General features: G+C 34.5%; 2 protein-coding genes and 1 long non-coding RNA gene across 16 annotated transcripts in view; 1 reads left to right on the top strand and 2 right to left on the bottom strand.

Annotated features, from left to right (window-relative positions):
- Window positions 1–15,699, top strand: part of LOC126917899 (calcitonin receptor-like) — a 165,515-nt gene that overhangs the window by 96,676 nt on the left and 53,140 nt on the right. For 11 of the 13 annotated variants that reach the window (XM_050725327.1, XM_050725324.1, XM_050725325.1 and 8 more), the window contains one exon: window positions 15,155–15,265. The exons of 1 other annotated variant lie outside the window; for it this stretch is intronic. In XM_050725327.1, the coding sequence (XP_050581284.1) occupies window positions 15,155–15,265 (111 nt within the window). Of the gene's footprint in view, window positions 1–13,356; window positions 13,484–15,154; window positions 15,266–15,699 lie in introns of those variants that run through there. One more of the 13 variants, XM_050725332.1, reaches the window with a different exon arrangement.
- Window positions 1–15,699, bottom strand: part of LOC126917898 (UDP-glucosyltransferase 2-like) — a 70,322-nt gene that overhangs the window by 27,623 nt on the left and 27,000 nt on the right. The gene's annotated exons all lie outside the window — the stretch shown is intronic.
- LOC126917907 (uncharacterized) lies at window positions 155–14,532 on the bottom strand. Of its 2 annotated transcripts, none has more exons than XR_007711123.1 (3): window positions 14,249–14,532; window positions 2,764–2,874; window positions 155–2,695 (listed from the first exon to the last, which is right to left on the bottom strand). It is a non-coding gene; the product is annotated as an uncharacterized LOC126917907 (long non-coding RNA). The 2 variants fall into 2 exon arrangements; XR_007711124.1 differs by lacking the exon at window positions 14,249–14,532 and adding an exon at window positions 3,000–3,383.

The raw sequence follows: 15,699 nt of genomic DNA, 5'->3' as shown, positions 1-15,699 counted from the left end.
ATACGTTCGTATTATATGTGTTTTAACTAAACTGACATATAGCAGTGCGTTACAGATAAGTGCTTATATCGTGCATGTGTTTACTGTTAATTAACATAAGATAATCACATATATTTACAAGGTAAATAAGTAAGAGAAAATAGGTAGCTTTATATATTTAAGCTCTATAGTTTCAATAAATACACGAACATAAACAAGAATGTATTACGTTACGCTATACGATATAAATAACAGTAGAGAAAAAACATTTTCAGTTATTGTTTTTTGTTGTCTAAATATTAATCCTCCATCGGCATTATGGAGGTGCCGAGTGTCGAGATCCGGGCGAAATTTTCATCGTCCAATTCCTCCGAAACGAAGGTGCCAGATCGCGTGGTTCCCGCGCCTAAAAATCTTTACTTCGCTCGATTCAGTTCTGAATACCACGAGTAAGATGAGCAGTGTTCTTCAGTGACCTATATTTCCACTCACGTCGTTTTTCTGCTAAGTGTTTTTCACGTGCATAATTATTTTTACTTTAGTATACGTAGCTATCTTTTAATATAATATTCTTAATCCTAATATACTTAATAATAGTAATAACTTAATAGTGATAGCATAGTATTAGGTCATCCCATAAGTTCGTGCCGTCTTTCGAGCGGTTATATATGTTAAGATTGTTCACATACCTTTCGGTTTCATGAAAAAATGTAATCCCCCTCTCGTTCTACAACTTCTTCCCATTTTTTATTGTTCCGTCTCGATAAAAGTTCTCTTGTTTTTCTTTAAAATATGAAATGTATACATAAAGGTCGGCACGAACTTATGGGATGACCAAATATATATATATATATAGGTCAGTAAGTGTGAAATATGGAGCTTTTCTTTCTCGGAGGTATCATTTTCGAATAATTAAAAAATAGTCCACTCGAAAATCTCACAAATATAGGTCAAAGAATAATTACGCTTTCTTAAGCGTAAAACGACAAATTTCTTCGTATTTTTTCGAAAGATCATAATCCTATGAGTGAAATCCTACGACAACTTTTTGTAATATTTGTTTGACACGAAACAGCGTACCTTCGAGCAAATTCCCATTTCATTGGAAAAATGTTTAGACATTTGGCTAAAGTATCACCTATATAGAAAGTTATAGCGAGTAGCTTGGAATTCTTTTAGATTTTTTTAAAGCCCAAAACAATAAGAAATCAGGTCAAGGACGGGAAAACTCATAATACCGACAGCGTTGGTAAAAATCTATATTGCCGGTGGAGGGTTTAAGGAAAAGAAAAAACGAGAAAGAGTGAATTTTTATATCAACAACAACTCCGACAACGTTCAAAGAAATCTCTCGTAGAATTAGGTCATGGAGTGCGTAAATAAATACAAGCGACGACGAGTATACACGTCAAACGCACCGTAATAAAGTTCTTGTTTGACGTGTATGCTCGTCAAACGATGTTTACTTGTTAAGCATTTCTCTTCTATGAACAAAATCAAACAGGATGAGAAAAACACAAAAAATTTTGCACGATCTTAACAAAAACCTTGCTGACCGCAACTCCAAAGTATTTCGGGTAATTGCAAACGTTTATTGCAACGAGGCTCGTTAATTCGTAAAAATATCATAATCAACAGGGAAATAATTTTGCAAATTACGGTAGATAATTCTATACTTTTTTTGGCCAAGTATGAATCTATGAACCGTTCTTTCTAGAACCGAGTTTTCGAAAAAATAAGCTTTGAAAAGAAAAAATAAGTTTCGACAAAAACTGCAGATTCTCAACTTTGCAGACGTTTTGTGCTCTTACAGTAGCAGCCACCGAGCTGCTATCCAGACGAATATTTAAATATATTTAAATAATGATCAAAGTGAAACAAGTATCCAAGGACACGCCACTTTTTGCTCGCGTTTTTCAATTTATTTAGAATACTAACGATCTAGAAGAGAATCTAAGCATAGCAAGCGACAGGACAGATATTTCTACTATGAAAAGCATCGGAAAATCATCATCACGTTTTGTATCAAACATAAAAGGGAACAAATTTGGCAAACACAAACAGCGACGGTAATGGTACTCTCAGTACTCTCAGTACTCTCAGTGTCGGAGGTTGCATGCCGTTCGGTGTAACAAAACCGCTAAACTCGCGCGGCTGTTACTCGCCGACATTGAATGCCATTGTTGCCGAGTATTGTATAATAAAAGCACAAAACATCTCCAAAGTTGAAAATTTGCAATTTTTTTCAAGATTGATTTGCTCGAAAACTACAGTCTATAGAAGCGAACTGAGAACAAACTTTTGCAGTTTCGTGTTCAGTTTCCAAAAGTTTACAATAGTCATGTATCGAGGATAGTAAAATTAAAAAAGAGAAGAAGAGAAATTAAAATTTGTTGAACAGATTAATCAATAGCAAACCAGCTGCCACCAGAGCGTTCTTTCATGTGCCCATTTTAAACATGCGATACACATTCATCGAATGCTCCCTCGGAGAAGGAACAGAAATATTCTTCTTTTTTTCTTCGTCGCTTTCCTCTAAATTTTTCGACTCTTTCGCAACTTTCCTTCTTCTCTTAACCTTTGGTTCGTCTCTACTGGTTGATTTTCTCTGTTTTTAGCTTGCTTTAACGCTCGTTCTTCTTTCTTTCTTTTTAATTTTCGTTCCATTTAACACGTCCGAGTGTTCCTTCTTTTTCGACGCTCTTTTGGTTTCTATCTGGGTAATATTCGCGAAATAATTTTATCCCGTTCATTTTTGACTGAAACAGAATTATATGGACTTACTGTCTATCAGAATGTCTCGTACAAGCTGGCTGTTGGATTTATTCAAACTTCAAACGACTGCTGAATCGAAAGCCACCCAAAATCACTTTTCCAAAGCTTTGTCACTTTTTACTGAAAGTAAAATAGCCGTTCTTTTTCAATGTCATTTTCTAAAGTTTGTTTAATATCGAATTTACAATTCTTTTTATAAATATCTCGATTCTATAAACAAAAAAAAAAAAAAAACTATTTTCAACCTTGAATATCTCGCAACACGATTTTGGCGGATACGCCAGTGTTGCAGATAGAATTTCTAGAATGGTTCCAACTATTTCTTTACTACAGAAAATTATGTAGCTGTTTTGTCATAATTATCGGATAATTTATCGTATCAGCTACAATTTTTGCTCTCTCGTATTAGCAAGTAAGAATAAACTATGAATCATAATATGGAACATCGTAGTCAGTAACCTTGTGCTGTAAGTAACCTTGTAATTACTGTCAACTATATGCATTATGAATTATACTATGCAAATATGTTGTCATTTTTATCAAGCAAGTTATCGCGTAAAGTCAAAATAATATTTATTATCTTGAATAACGCGAAGGTTTTAAAATATTGGCTTGGCAACTAAGTAATTGCAGATTTTGTCAATACCATCTAATAACAAAATCCGCAATCATCTAGTTGCCAACCCAATAGTATCGTGGTAACTGTACAAAATATGATACGCAAATAGCAATAGAGTGTGACGGTAATCGTAGTACAACCGAACAGAATTTGGTTCTACGTAAAAAAATAAGTCAAAGACGTAGAATAACATTTTTTCATATGACGTTTCGTTTCTGAGAAAATCGAGTTTGGAAATTCGTGAGTACAGTGAAGTGTCGGTTATCCGTGCCCCGTGTAACCCAAGTTACGAAATATTATTCGAGATATTGTGAACTGTATCGTAAACTTTATTTTCTTTTTCGAATTTTTAACGCGGTAAGTACGAAAACGTAAAAGATTGTTAGGTATCATGAAAACAGTTAATCTGTATTTCAACCGATCAGGTAATTAATTAATTAAACTTAAAGACGTGTATGGCGTTACATCGTGAAAATGCGTTGTATAACTTTATTGTACGATTTATAAACGTTAAACCTTTTACGCGCAATATATTTAAAAATGTATTTTTCTCGAAAATGAAGCATCTTATGGAAAAATTGTATTCCACGTGCTTCGCTTCTATTCAAATGTAGTCTAAAGCCCGGTCGATTATTTACTCTTCTTCAGTCTCGATTTACCAAGCTAAAGTATACTCGTCAAATGTCGAAAGTCGATTTCCTTGAAAACGAAGCACCCGATGTGTACATTGCTGTTAATATACAAACTAGGTGATGTGTACATTACAGTTAATATACAAACTAGGTGATATATACATGCAATTACATAACTGCAATAACGCAGCGTGTATTATAAGCTGGAAGAAAAATATTTCTGAATATCGCAGGTGGCCTTTATAACAAATATCGGGCTGTGATGAAGGTATGTTTTAGTTAATAAACGAAAAAAGAAAAATTATTGACCTGTTATTAAAAACTGTGTGCTATATGAGATGACGAAATTTGACGAGTTGCATTGTTAATCAATTTGTGAAAAGGATGATATTGAAACGATGGATGTATAGTTTAGTGTAATTACTGTAAAGTGTTGTCGTTTAAAAAGTTTATCGCAACCACGATACATACTAAGTCGCTATATCGTAATAAACACATGGTTTACATGGTAAATTATGTTAAACTTCGTGCTCACCGATGTCTGGCGAAATTTTGTTGCACTAAATAAAAGCACAGGGGCATTGATAAATATATTTCACGGTGTAGCAATACAAAAATTTAGAGGGAATAAAGTATGCCAGTACGTGGCCATTAATACACAGGGAATTACGGGATTTTGTGTGTTTTTATAGAATAAACACGGAGCATAAAAACAGGAAGAATAATGTGAAAAGAATAATGGAAACAGAATAAGTAGCGAGAAATAGGAAGCTAAGTTTAGAACTTTGTTATTAATACGAATATTATCATAAAAAGAATAAAATTGACTGTATTATTTGTATGCATATTATACAATACGTTACTGTATTGTTTAAAGATAAATATAATTACACAATTATATAATAAATGTGTACATACACATTTCGTACATTGGCTGTTGCTAATTGACATTAATTAATCTTGAAGTGAAACAACAACAACAACATAGGACACGACACGACATAATATGAACATGAACATGAACACGAACATAAACGATACAAAATAATAAATCTATTATATTTAATGATATAATAATAATAAATTACGGATGAAATAAAAAATTGAAATTGCTACATGTAAATAATATACAGAGCGCGCTCAAAAGTTATGCGCAAGCGAGCACGAGGTGATATTTACGAAAGATAAGAAAAAAATATTGAATAACTTTTTTTTTTTTTTTTTTTTTTTTTTTTTGAAAGGATTAATCACTATAGTTATATATTTAGTTTGAAAGGATTAGTACTATTAGTACTATTAATTACTATATTACTATTTTCTTGAAAGTAAAGCCTCAAACGTAATTATTGTATTCTACGTTTTTTGCTTATCTAGGAATAACGTTGTATTGTTTATAAATACGTTTACAAATAGATAATTAGTTCAGTTTAAGTATACTTAGTAAATTTTCAAATTTGAATTTTCCGGAAACTAAGCTTCGTACGAACAAATTTTATTCTATATCCTTTTTTTACCTTTGTCGCTTCTAGATAACTTTCGATAGCACCTTGTATAATCGGCTATTCTAGATTTTGTAGGTCGACGATAATAATGCGCTATAAATCAAAATTATCAACATACAGTTTCCTCCTGTTTCACGAATCAATTAAAGTTTATCGAACATTGCTTCATGAATACCAGTCGAAATACAATGTTATCTCGTAGGTCGAAAGTTAATGATATTGTTGGCTTTCTACGTTGTTACAAAATATTTTCCTAACCTTCGCTATTTCCATTGCTATCTCTAGTTTCTTATTATTTATATGTACTTTGTAATTTTCTGTTGTCGTCCTATATCAATTATAAAAATTCCACTTTTTCCCCTTTCTTTCCTCTATCGGACTATTGTTCGTTTCCATATACTGTTCTGATTACAATACGATGCGTTTTGTTGTTCTACAGTACAGAATGATTGGTTCAAGAACGAACATAAATTTACCTGCCTGTTATTCCTGTAAATGTAACAAACAGAGGATTTGGTTCAATCGTAAATTCACCGGAGCAATTTAATTACTTCTGTATAATAAACTCGATCGGTGATCGGTGATTAAATATAATTGGCGTATATTTAGTTAACATTTAAATTAAATTTAATCACTGTTTGTTTCTAAAATAATTGGCTAATTAAATTAGATATTTGTCGTTTATTATGTCGATATTATCGTTACACCTGCTGAATAATCAATTATATATTAATAATAATATTAATAACATCTTTCATTTAATTTAAACATAGTTTAAAGTACAAAGTACTTAAGATCGTTAAATTAGAAATAATTGAAGACTGACGTTATCATATAGAATATGATCTATGATAGACATATGATATAGAAAGATACTGTTGTTAGCTTGAAACTTCGTGTCGTTTTAAGCCTTAAATCTTCTTAACCAACGAATAAATCATCGCGTGATTTGATCGTACGTGAAATTACTTCCGAACTAATCCCTTCTGTTACGGATCACGTTGAACGGCGAGACAAAAAATGCAATAAAAGGAACTATTGGCGAATTACGAAGTTCTGTTCGGGCAATAATTCTTCAGACTCGTGAGAGTCAATGTCGTCGAAGAGATTTATCGTTGAAACGATGGGACGTTTCCACTTACACGAGGGGCCATCGTTCGAAATTCACTGAGATTTTCGTCTTCTCGCTCTATTGAAATATCCTTAACGCGTTGACACTTCCTTCTTTCTCACCCACATCATGAAATTGCATTTTAGTGAAAATGATAAAAGTCCGGATACTTACGTAGCTGTATATTTCTATGAATATAATTAAAGAAACGAGTAGATAAAAATGTCCCCCTCCAAATCTAGTAGCCGACTATCTCTCTTCGAATATTCTTGCATATTATGCGCCTCCTATTCGTTTTTGTACATTTAAAGTCGCCGAGAATGCATAAGAACTCGCGAGCCTTTTATAATCAGAATCGAGAGCCCTTAAATGAAAGATAAAGAGAACAAGTATAGAACTTTCCCCGTTTCTTTGTTCTGATGCCTAATTAGATAATCTTGATGAATAATGTGGTTAAATTTAACGAATCTCGGCTTCGTTACCGGCGTACTAAAATATTAAGTAAAACGAACTAGATAAATATTGATTTTCTTAACAAACCTGCGTTACGACGTTTCGTGTTTCGCTCTCTTTAACGAACGCTTTAAACTTATTTAAATAACGTTTCGGCTCGAATCTGTAACGAAACGATATGTTATCCTCAAATGACAATTTTTGCATCGCCAGTGCGACAAATTATTTCAATAACTTTTATTAATTTCAATATTTTATTAATTCATTAATGAACGAGAGCACGAGAATTGGACTTCGTTTCAGCTATCTGTCGTTAATAATTCAAAGAGTTGTACGTATTTCTGTTCAAGGTGAAGCAAGTATTCGTCGCGGTACGTGTCAGTGACTGAATTTATTGTATAATTTTTTTTGTACGAGAAAGAACCGACGAGAAAGGTCGGTACTATAAATCAATCGAGTTCCATCGATCAGCGTGGCTTAAAATTCATTTGAAAATATATTTTTTAACACACTGCGCGTTCGAATAGAAAATGAAAAATATACCGACAGAATTACGAATTCTGCGAGAAATCGGAATATCGGAATATTTAATTACATGAAAAATTACACTCACATTAAATTCCAAACACTTTAGCCGCCTTTTGCATCCGCGAGCATGTAAAAAATTTCTTTTACACTCTTTCGATCCATTGCTTTTCAACCCCGCGTCGCTGAAAAATCGTGGCACGTTAAATCCACGTGCCATAAGGAAACACGGTCCCCAAAGACTGGCTCTCTATTTTTATTTTCTTTAACGTGGAAACTATGTCACATGGCGAGAGGTAATCGGCTTCCTAGTCACGTTAATTACGAGTTTCGACCGGCAATTTCTCGAGGAAAATGCAACCATGTGCGCGATGTAAGTTGCAAGTGGAATAGGTGACATTCGCATTAATCAAGGATACGTGCCGCTGTACATTATATTGTATTATACTGGCCAGCGTGTCACGTTGTTCTTCGCTCGAAAGCATGTCCAGCGTTCGGAGTTAACGACTTGTTACATAGTCGAAAGATGAATAGGCCATTTTGCTTTTCCTTTGAATTTCACGGAGCTTATCAACCTACAATATACTTGCGTGCTGCGACTGTTTGAATTTCGAGTAAATGCAGTTCCTATATTTGTTGAAAACCAATAATTGCTCTACTTTGATACGGTTCGAACGGTTAGAGAGGGAGACTATACTTTTCCTTCTCTCGCTATTCGTGATCAAAAAGTTGGACGACATCATAGATTACCGTATATGATCTGGAATATTTGAAATGAATTTCTCATTTGTAATATATTTTCAAGTTGCCAGGATATTTAAAAATATATATATGTCGGAGATGGAAAAACACCGGAACCTCTCCTTGGATTCTCGGGAATACCGTAATGTCGTAATTTAGATTAAACAAATGTCGCTCCGATTGTTCGAGGTTTATGATAGTGAGCTTGGGCTCGAGGCGACAACCAGTCGCCGAACGTAGCCGCGGTCAAGGGATGAACGTTTTATCTAACAAAGGCACAGAGTAACTCTATACCTCTCCTTTAAAGAAATAGCCGTAGCGACACGTGGCAGTAAATATTTCAAAGGTTTCTGTTCCGTGGCTCGCCACACGCAGATCCTATCCTTCGGGTAAGATGATCTCCAGATGTCAATATACCTCCGCAGTATGTTTAGCTAACTTGAGGACCCGCAATAAATCTTAAGATTTAGTCAAGCAAAGTTCTTCATTTAGACAAACAGTCCTTGTTGCAACTACGGGACGATAGGAGAAGCCTATCTTCCACGAACGATGCCCCCGTCAACAACCTCCCCTCAAGGGCGGCCAGCATCTCTTTCAAAACGCCGATATGGAGATCGACCAATTAGCAACAGCGCTAATTTCCCTCACCTTTGGAACGAAAGCTTTCTTTGACGAATCCGAGGATCTCATGCCCTTAGACCCACCCATTATAGTTTTCCTCGACGGCATCGTCGAGACGGAGAGTTACTATCCGGTACGATCTCGACGACGATTCAAGTAACTCTCGGATACGTAGTGATGGCCCCATGCATTAACATTGAGTACAACTTAGACGCTAAAGAAGAGTAGAGTTCGTCATCCCGTTGACCGTGGATTCGTTATTGAGCCTAAGATCATTGTCATTAGCTTCTCGAGTATCAAATTATCGCGATTACTTGTCCAATTCCAACATGGTCATGTTTGCACTAGTAAATATCTCCTCTATTGCATAGTGATCACGTCTAGTGTCAATAGGGATTCGTTTACGCCCTTAACCCTAACTCTAATCGTAACGCCAACCCGACATATATATATATACTTTCTATCCTTAACTTTCAGAAGTATTAGATTGTCGGAAAAGTTTCTTTCGTTCTATAAGGTGATAATAGATGAACGACGATTTCTGTTTTATATTATTTTATTGAATTACGTGTGATCCATTTCGTTCTATTTCTATTATCAGGGTCGTGCATAATTTGATAAACTAATATAAAACAAAAAACATTGGGCGTCTATTATTTCCTTATAAAACGAAAGAAACTTTTCGGACAACCTAATACTTTGGTCTGTGCTGCATGATGTATCTCGTACTGAATTTACTTTTTAGTATTAAGTAATTGAATTACTTGTGTGTAGAATGCGTAGAATGACGCGTTTGTTGGCAAATTCACGTAGGATTACAAAATATTCTATAACATGGGATATTTCAAATAAATCAATTCTTACACTTTCTGCCTTCTTTGTCAATTTCTTCCAGCTAAAATATAACTTTGTTCCTCGATGTTTATCTATTCTTAATTATCTACTTTTACTTTCGTCAATTCTATATAAAGAGATGGACTATTCTATCCTATGTAAACAAGTTTCCCATTAAATTATCGTCTAGAGGAAAATATTCATTGTTTTGCAAGATAATGCCTTTTGTTTAATGTTCTATGACTCGAACGATAGTAGACATTTTCCCTCGAGGAGATAATAATGAGTTAATTTTATAGTATTCTATTTCGTAAGATTGCTACTCGTTTTATCGGAATATATAGTACATGTAGTTCCTTTGCAGAGACTGTATTTAATAATAATATATAAAATAATCAATATTGATTTATTTCTTATTTTAAATTGGGCTACATGATACGAAAACGGTAAATACGTTATAAGAGATCGACGAATTACCCACTTCTCGATTTATTTATTTCTATCGTCGTTTTATGACAGAGTATTATACCCTCTGAAAGAGATTAAATTTGTTCAAGCTCGAAGAAAAACAGCTCTTCTCTGTTTCTCTTTCATACAACGAACACAGGAAAGAAGCTATCGTTTAGAAGATCTGATTGAGCAAAAAAAAATTATTATTTCCGTTTACTTCAAAGTTAGATCTCAGCTCACGTTCAGCTTGTTCGACCTATTAAACGCGATGACTCGTTAATTTCCAATCGATTTTGATTATATACATGTAATCGTTTTTCAAGGTTTTCACTAGCTTTCCATTAAAAGCTTCCTTTCTTCTTTCGAATTTAATTGTCTTATTATAAGTTTAAGTATCTCGAGGTTACTTTCGCGATACGATAAAACAAAGGAAAAAATAAAATCTTATCCTACGACAAATTTGCATTATTCATAGATTAGGCTGTTTTCCATTTCGTTACATGTAAACTAAAGTACGATAATCGATAAATAATACTTTGCAGTTATTTTTACAACCTTTTGTCATATGCCTAATAAGCAGGAAAATTTAGGAACCAATTTTTCCATTTTTTTTTTCTTTCTAACGCAAGTTCGAATAATTTTTAAACAGTACGTCCAACGAATTCTTGCGATCAACTCGTGTTCCTTTCGCGTCGTTCTTCTCTTCGGAAAATCCTTACTATTCGTTCAAACGTTTAATTGATCGATAAATCGTAATAGACACTTTCCTTTTCATAGTTATCCGATAACATTCGTTTCCACACCAGATTCTATACGTCGTCTAAACAATATATATTCTACGTATCAGTGTTCCATTCGTCCGGATATAATTTAACACTTTGACTGCCACGCCGAAATCACACGTTTCGCTTAGGACGCCACAGGAGTATTTTTATTATTCAAAGCATATAATGGCAAAATAATAATAAATTAATGATGTAAGACAACATTCTTCCCCAATAGACCGTTTATCTTTGGCGCCTTGGTAACAGTTGACAATGACATATTATAACAAGGATTTGTTTATTTCCACAAACCATTCGTATTCGTTATTTCGTCGTAAGCAAAACGTGCAGAATATATTGTTGAAACGTGTACAAGATATTAGTAAACGGTATTTGCTCGTTCTATATATAATAGTAAAGTATGTTCATACTTCTAACTTCAATTATCAGGTCTGTAAGTATGAAACCGGAATTTGCCTATAGATGGTCCTAGCTGATAATGTAGTTATCACTAAACTGAGTCATTGATGCCAAAAGTCTTTGTTGACATTTGACAAACATTTTCGACTTAGAACAATACAAGTTTCATACAACAGCATAGTTTGTAATAGCGTTGAACATGTCGAATTTTGTGCCTGGAAACTACGATTTGCGGACAGCATTGTTTTTTTGTTACCATTTGAAGAAAACTGCTATAGAATCGCATCGAATGCTTGTCGAAGCTTACGGTGAGCATGCTCTTGATAAATCACAGTACTTTGAGTGGTTTAAAAAATTCAGAAGTGGCAATTTTGACGCGAGGAACGAAGAACGTGGATCAGAAGGGTGTGATCTATTATGAGCTGTTAAAACCTGGCGAAACCGTTAATACCGAGCGCTACCGACAACAAACGATCGATTTGAATCAAGCTTTGCGTGAAAAACGACCAGAATGTCAAAAAAGGCAACACAAAGTAATTTTGCTTCATGATAATGCACCATCGCATACAGCAAAACCTGTCAAGGAAACGATCGAAGCGTTCGGTTGGGAAATACTTTCGCACGCGGCTTACTCATCAGACTTGGCTCCGTCCGATTACTATTTATTTGCATCGATGGGACACGCACTTTCTGACCAGCACTTCGCTTCTTACGAAAATGTACGAAAATGCCTCGACGACTGGTTTGCCTCAAAAGAGCGACAGTTTTTTTGGCGTGGCATCCACCAATTGCCAGACAGGTGGGAAAAATGTATAGCTAGCGATGGGCAATACTTCGAATAAAATATTTTTAATCATTCTCATACAATAAACGTGTATTTTCTATACAAAAATTCCGGTTTCATATTTACATACCTGATATATTATTATAAAGCAGAATTTACGATTATTTTCTAATATGATGTCCTAATAAAAATGTTTGATTGTTCAATGTGGCACTTTTTATTTCAAAGTATCTTCTATTTATCGGTTATATACAAAATACCCTAACTGTCAATTTTCATAGAATTTTTACAATCGTAAGAAGTTCAAGCGCTCCGGTCATCAATGACCACCGTGGCATCACAGGAGAAACCGTGGCAGGTCACACACGACCAACGTGGCAGTCAAAGTGTTAAACATTAACGTTTATCGTTTTCGATCCAAATACGTAACATTTTGTTTAAATTGCACGGTATTATACAGCGGAAATCTCCAAAGCGCATATTATTCATTTTGTTATGATTCACCGTCATGATGATTATCCTTGCAAATGGCCAGACATTTTGTTAGACAAACGATCACCGGCGATCGTAATTTATGTACGCGCTAACGTCGTTCAAGCTCGTTAATCGTTTAACGTTCTTCGATCATTAATATCACGTTCGATCATTAATATCACGTTCGATCATACATTACGATATTGGATTTAATTAAACAGCGAGATATTTTAGCAGGTTGTGAATCGAGAGGAAAATTTTCCGGCGTAATGGTGCACTTTGCAGTCATTGTCCAATATGAACAATATGAACAACCTGATAAGTTGAGAGGAAAACTTGATCGATCTCGCGCCATTTCTATTCACGTTCGATTTGTATCGAAAGTTAGTAAACTATCTATTGTCCTTAGTTGACGACTTAGATACAAAACGAACGAGCGAATCGACGTTGAAGCTAAAACCAATTTGAAGAAATATCGATGTGCAGGGCTATATTTGCTGTTACTGGAATATTCAAATCCTCTGAAATAAAATGACACTATCCATGATCGCGGGCGAAATAAGTATAAATCGTGATTGAATAAATTTCCAATTCCATTTGTAAACGTAAATAGCCATTGCGCTTTTAATTCTCTTCGTGATACGTTATCTAGAATTAACGTTTAGCCGTTTTATTGAATTCGTTAAATTTCCTATATCTTTGTACGTTTGTTGTGATCGAAGCCGATATGGATGATCGATAGGATTTCAAACGTTGTTCATGATTCCACGATTCTCTGAGAAATTACAAATAAAGCTACGTAAGTACATATAAATGTTTTATTAATGAATTTTATTTATTAATGAAAACGGCATCCACGAATAAATTGTCACGAATCACGTGATTATTTACTCGTCACATTTCTAAATATAATCCTTTTGACGATACGTTTCGAAGATTCTCTTTATTCATACTTATACGTGCGTGCCAAGTTAAACCGCAAATAGAACAGGAACAGGGCGATAGAAGTAAACATTCGAAACTCCATTACAGATCTATAGATTTGTTTAAATATTGTATTTTACTGGTCGACGTTTTGTCTTCCGAATTTCTTCGTTAGAATATGGAAATTTTCGTTGAACGAAATAAAAGAAGGGAAGAAAATTGAAGATGGGTATGTCGAAAAGAAAAAGGAAAAGAGGAAAAGAGAGAAAAGGGAGGAGAAGTAGAAGAAAGTAGAGACAAGGGACATTTTAAAAGGGGCACATTATCCTACAAATTATTATCAATCACAAACATATAATAAATTAAACTCAACAACAATTTTTTAAGGCTAATTTAAAGTAATTTAAATGGTTGGAAAATTCGCAACGAAATATACGTAAACTGAATCTCAAACTCTGTTCGCAGTTACCATTACATTTTCACATCACGTATTCTACATGCGCGTATTATTACGCGTATCAATTTCTTCTGATATTCCTTGATATGACGTAGAAGCTATCAAACGTGAAATGCACATATTCCAACAACTAGCAGAGATTCTTGAAATTCACCTACGTCTCTTCACGTGCTGAATACGTACCTTTCGAGCCACTTTTCATCGTGTCCGGAATCCCGTAAAAAGATTCGTTCAATTTATTTCATGAAACGGCGTTTATTACGACAAGAATTAGGTTCACTTCTATTACGTGATCCGAGAGTATCTGAGGTGATTTCCAAAGCGTCTGGATATCACTGTTTCAATTAACTGCGGATAGTATTCCGTCGGGGAATGAAAAAGGAGGAGATACTACGTAATAGCTGTTATCCACAACATTTGCATTCGCTCGAAGCGAAATCGAGAAACACGATTGTACATGCCAGAGGAAGAGTTCTAAATACAGAGATTCTCTTCATTACCCTCCTTGTTTTTCCTTCTTTTTTCCATCTCTGTTTACGGTATGCCATTATACGAGGAGAGCTTGAGATAAAAGTAGCCGACTGCGAGTTAACGATGGATGTTTAAATTGTTTTGGCTTATGATTTTAACAGAGTTATTACGAGATCCGATGTAATAAACAACGCGTTGTTTTCTTGCGAACGCTCCGAGAAACCTATTGGATTGCTTTCTCTCAGATTATATTAGATTTTAAATAATACAAAAAATATTACGAAGAGTATACATCAAAGTTACGAGCACGTTGTAATTAAATTATTGCATATTGATAAAGATTTAATTAAAAGCAATTGATCTCTTCATTTTTTATTCGTTTTTTATTTATTTACCTTTAAGTCTTATTTATCGTTGTATTTTATCTCAACCGTTGTCTCAAATTGTTATCGATATAAATCGAAACGACGAAATGCTTTCCTCGTTTAAATATTAATACGAGTTTCACACATTCTCTAGCTACGGATATTGAAGATAAAAATGCGAAAAAATCGTTTCATTTAACCGAAACAGCATAAATAGTGTACTTCATAGAGAAATGCTTTTTATATCTTTCAGAGCCATACTGTCCGATGACATTTGACGGATGGTCCTGCTGGCCAAATACTCCAGCAGGAACGACTGCATACATCCAGTGTCCAAATTTCGTCACTGGTTTCGACGCCTCGCGTAAGTTCTTTTTTTACATCACCAGTTTCACTGTACAATCGCATTTTTTCCACGAAATACCGTGTACAAAGGAATTCAGTTAGAGACGCGAAAAAAGACCCACAAACAAAAAGAAACGAAATGTTCCAAAAACACGTATACCCCATTTTTATGCCAATTTCGGAAAAAGAAGAAAAGAAAGAAATCTCAGTTGGATGAGTAAATATATTTTTATGTATGTTGGTCTATCTTTGGTTTATCTCTTTATCTAATCGAGATGATATTCCTCTTAGAAACGCGGGATCAACGGGAAATGTCATCATCATTGCCGTGACCGCGTGTTTTGTCCAATTTCTTCGATGCTTTGCTCAGCAGAAATTTTTCCTCCGTCGCGTGCTACGGTTAGATTTTCTCTTAGATTTTTAGTTTTTGAAGTAAATTGAAAAATTTCAGGA

Source organism: Bombus affinis, chromosome 6 (assembly GCF_024516045.1).
Source record: "Bombus affinis isolate iyBomAffi1 chromosome 6, iyBomAffi1.2, whole genome shotgun sequence".
NCBI lineage: Eukaryota > Metazoa > Arthropoda > Insecta > Hymenoptera > Apidae > Bombus > Bombus affinis.
This window is presented reverse-complemented; position numbering and strand designations above follow the sequence as displayed.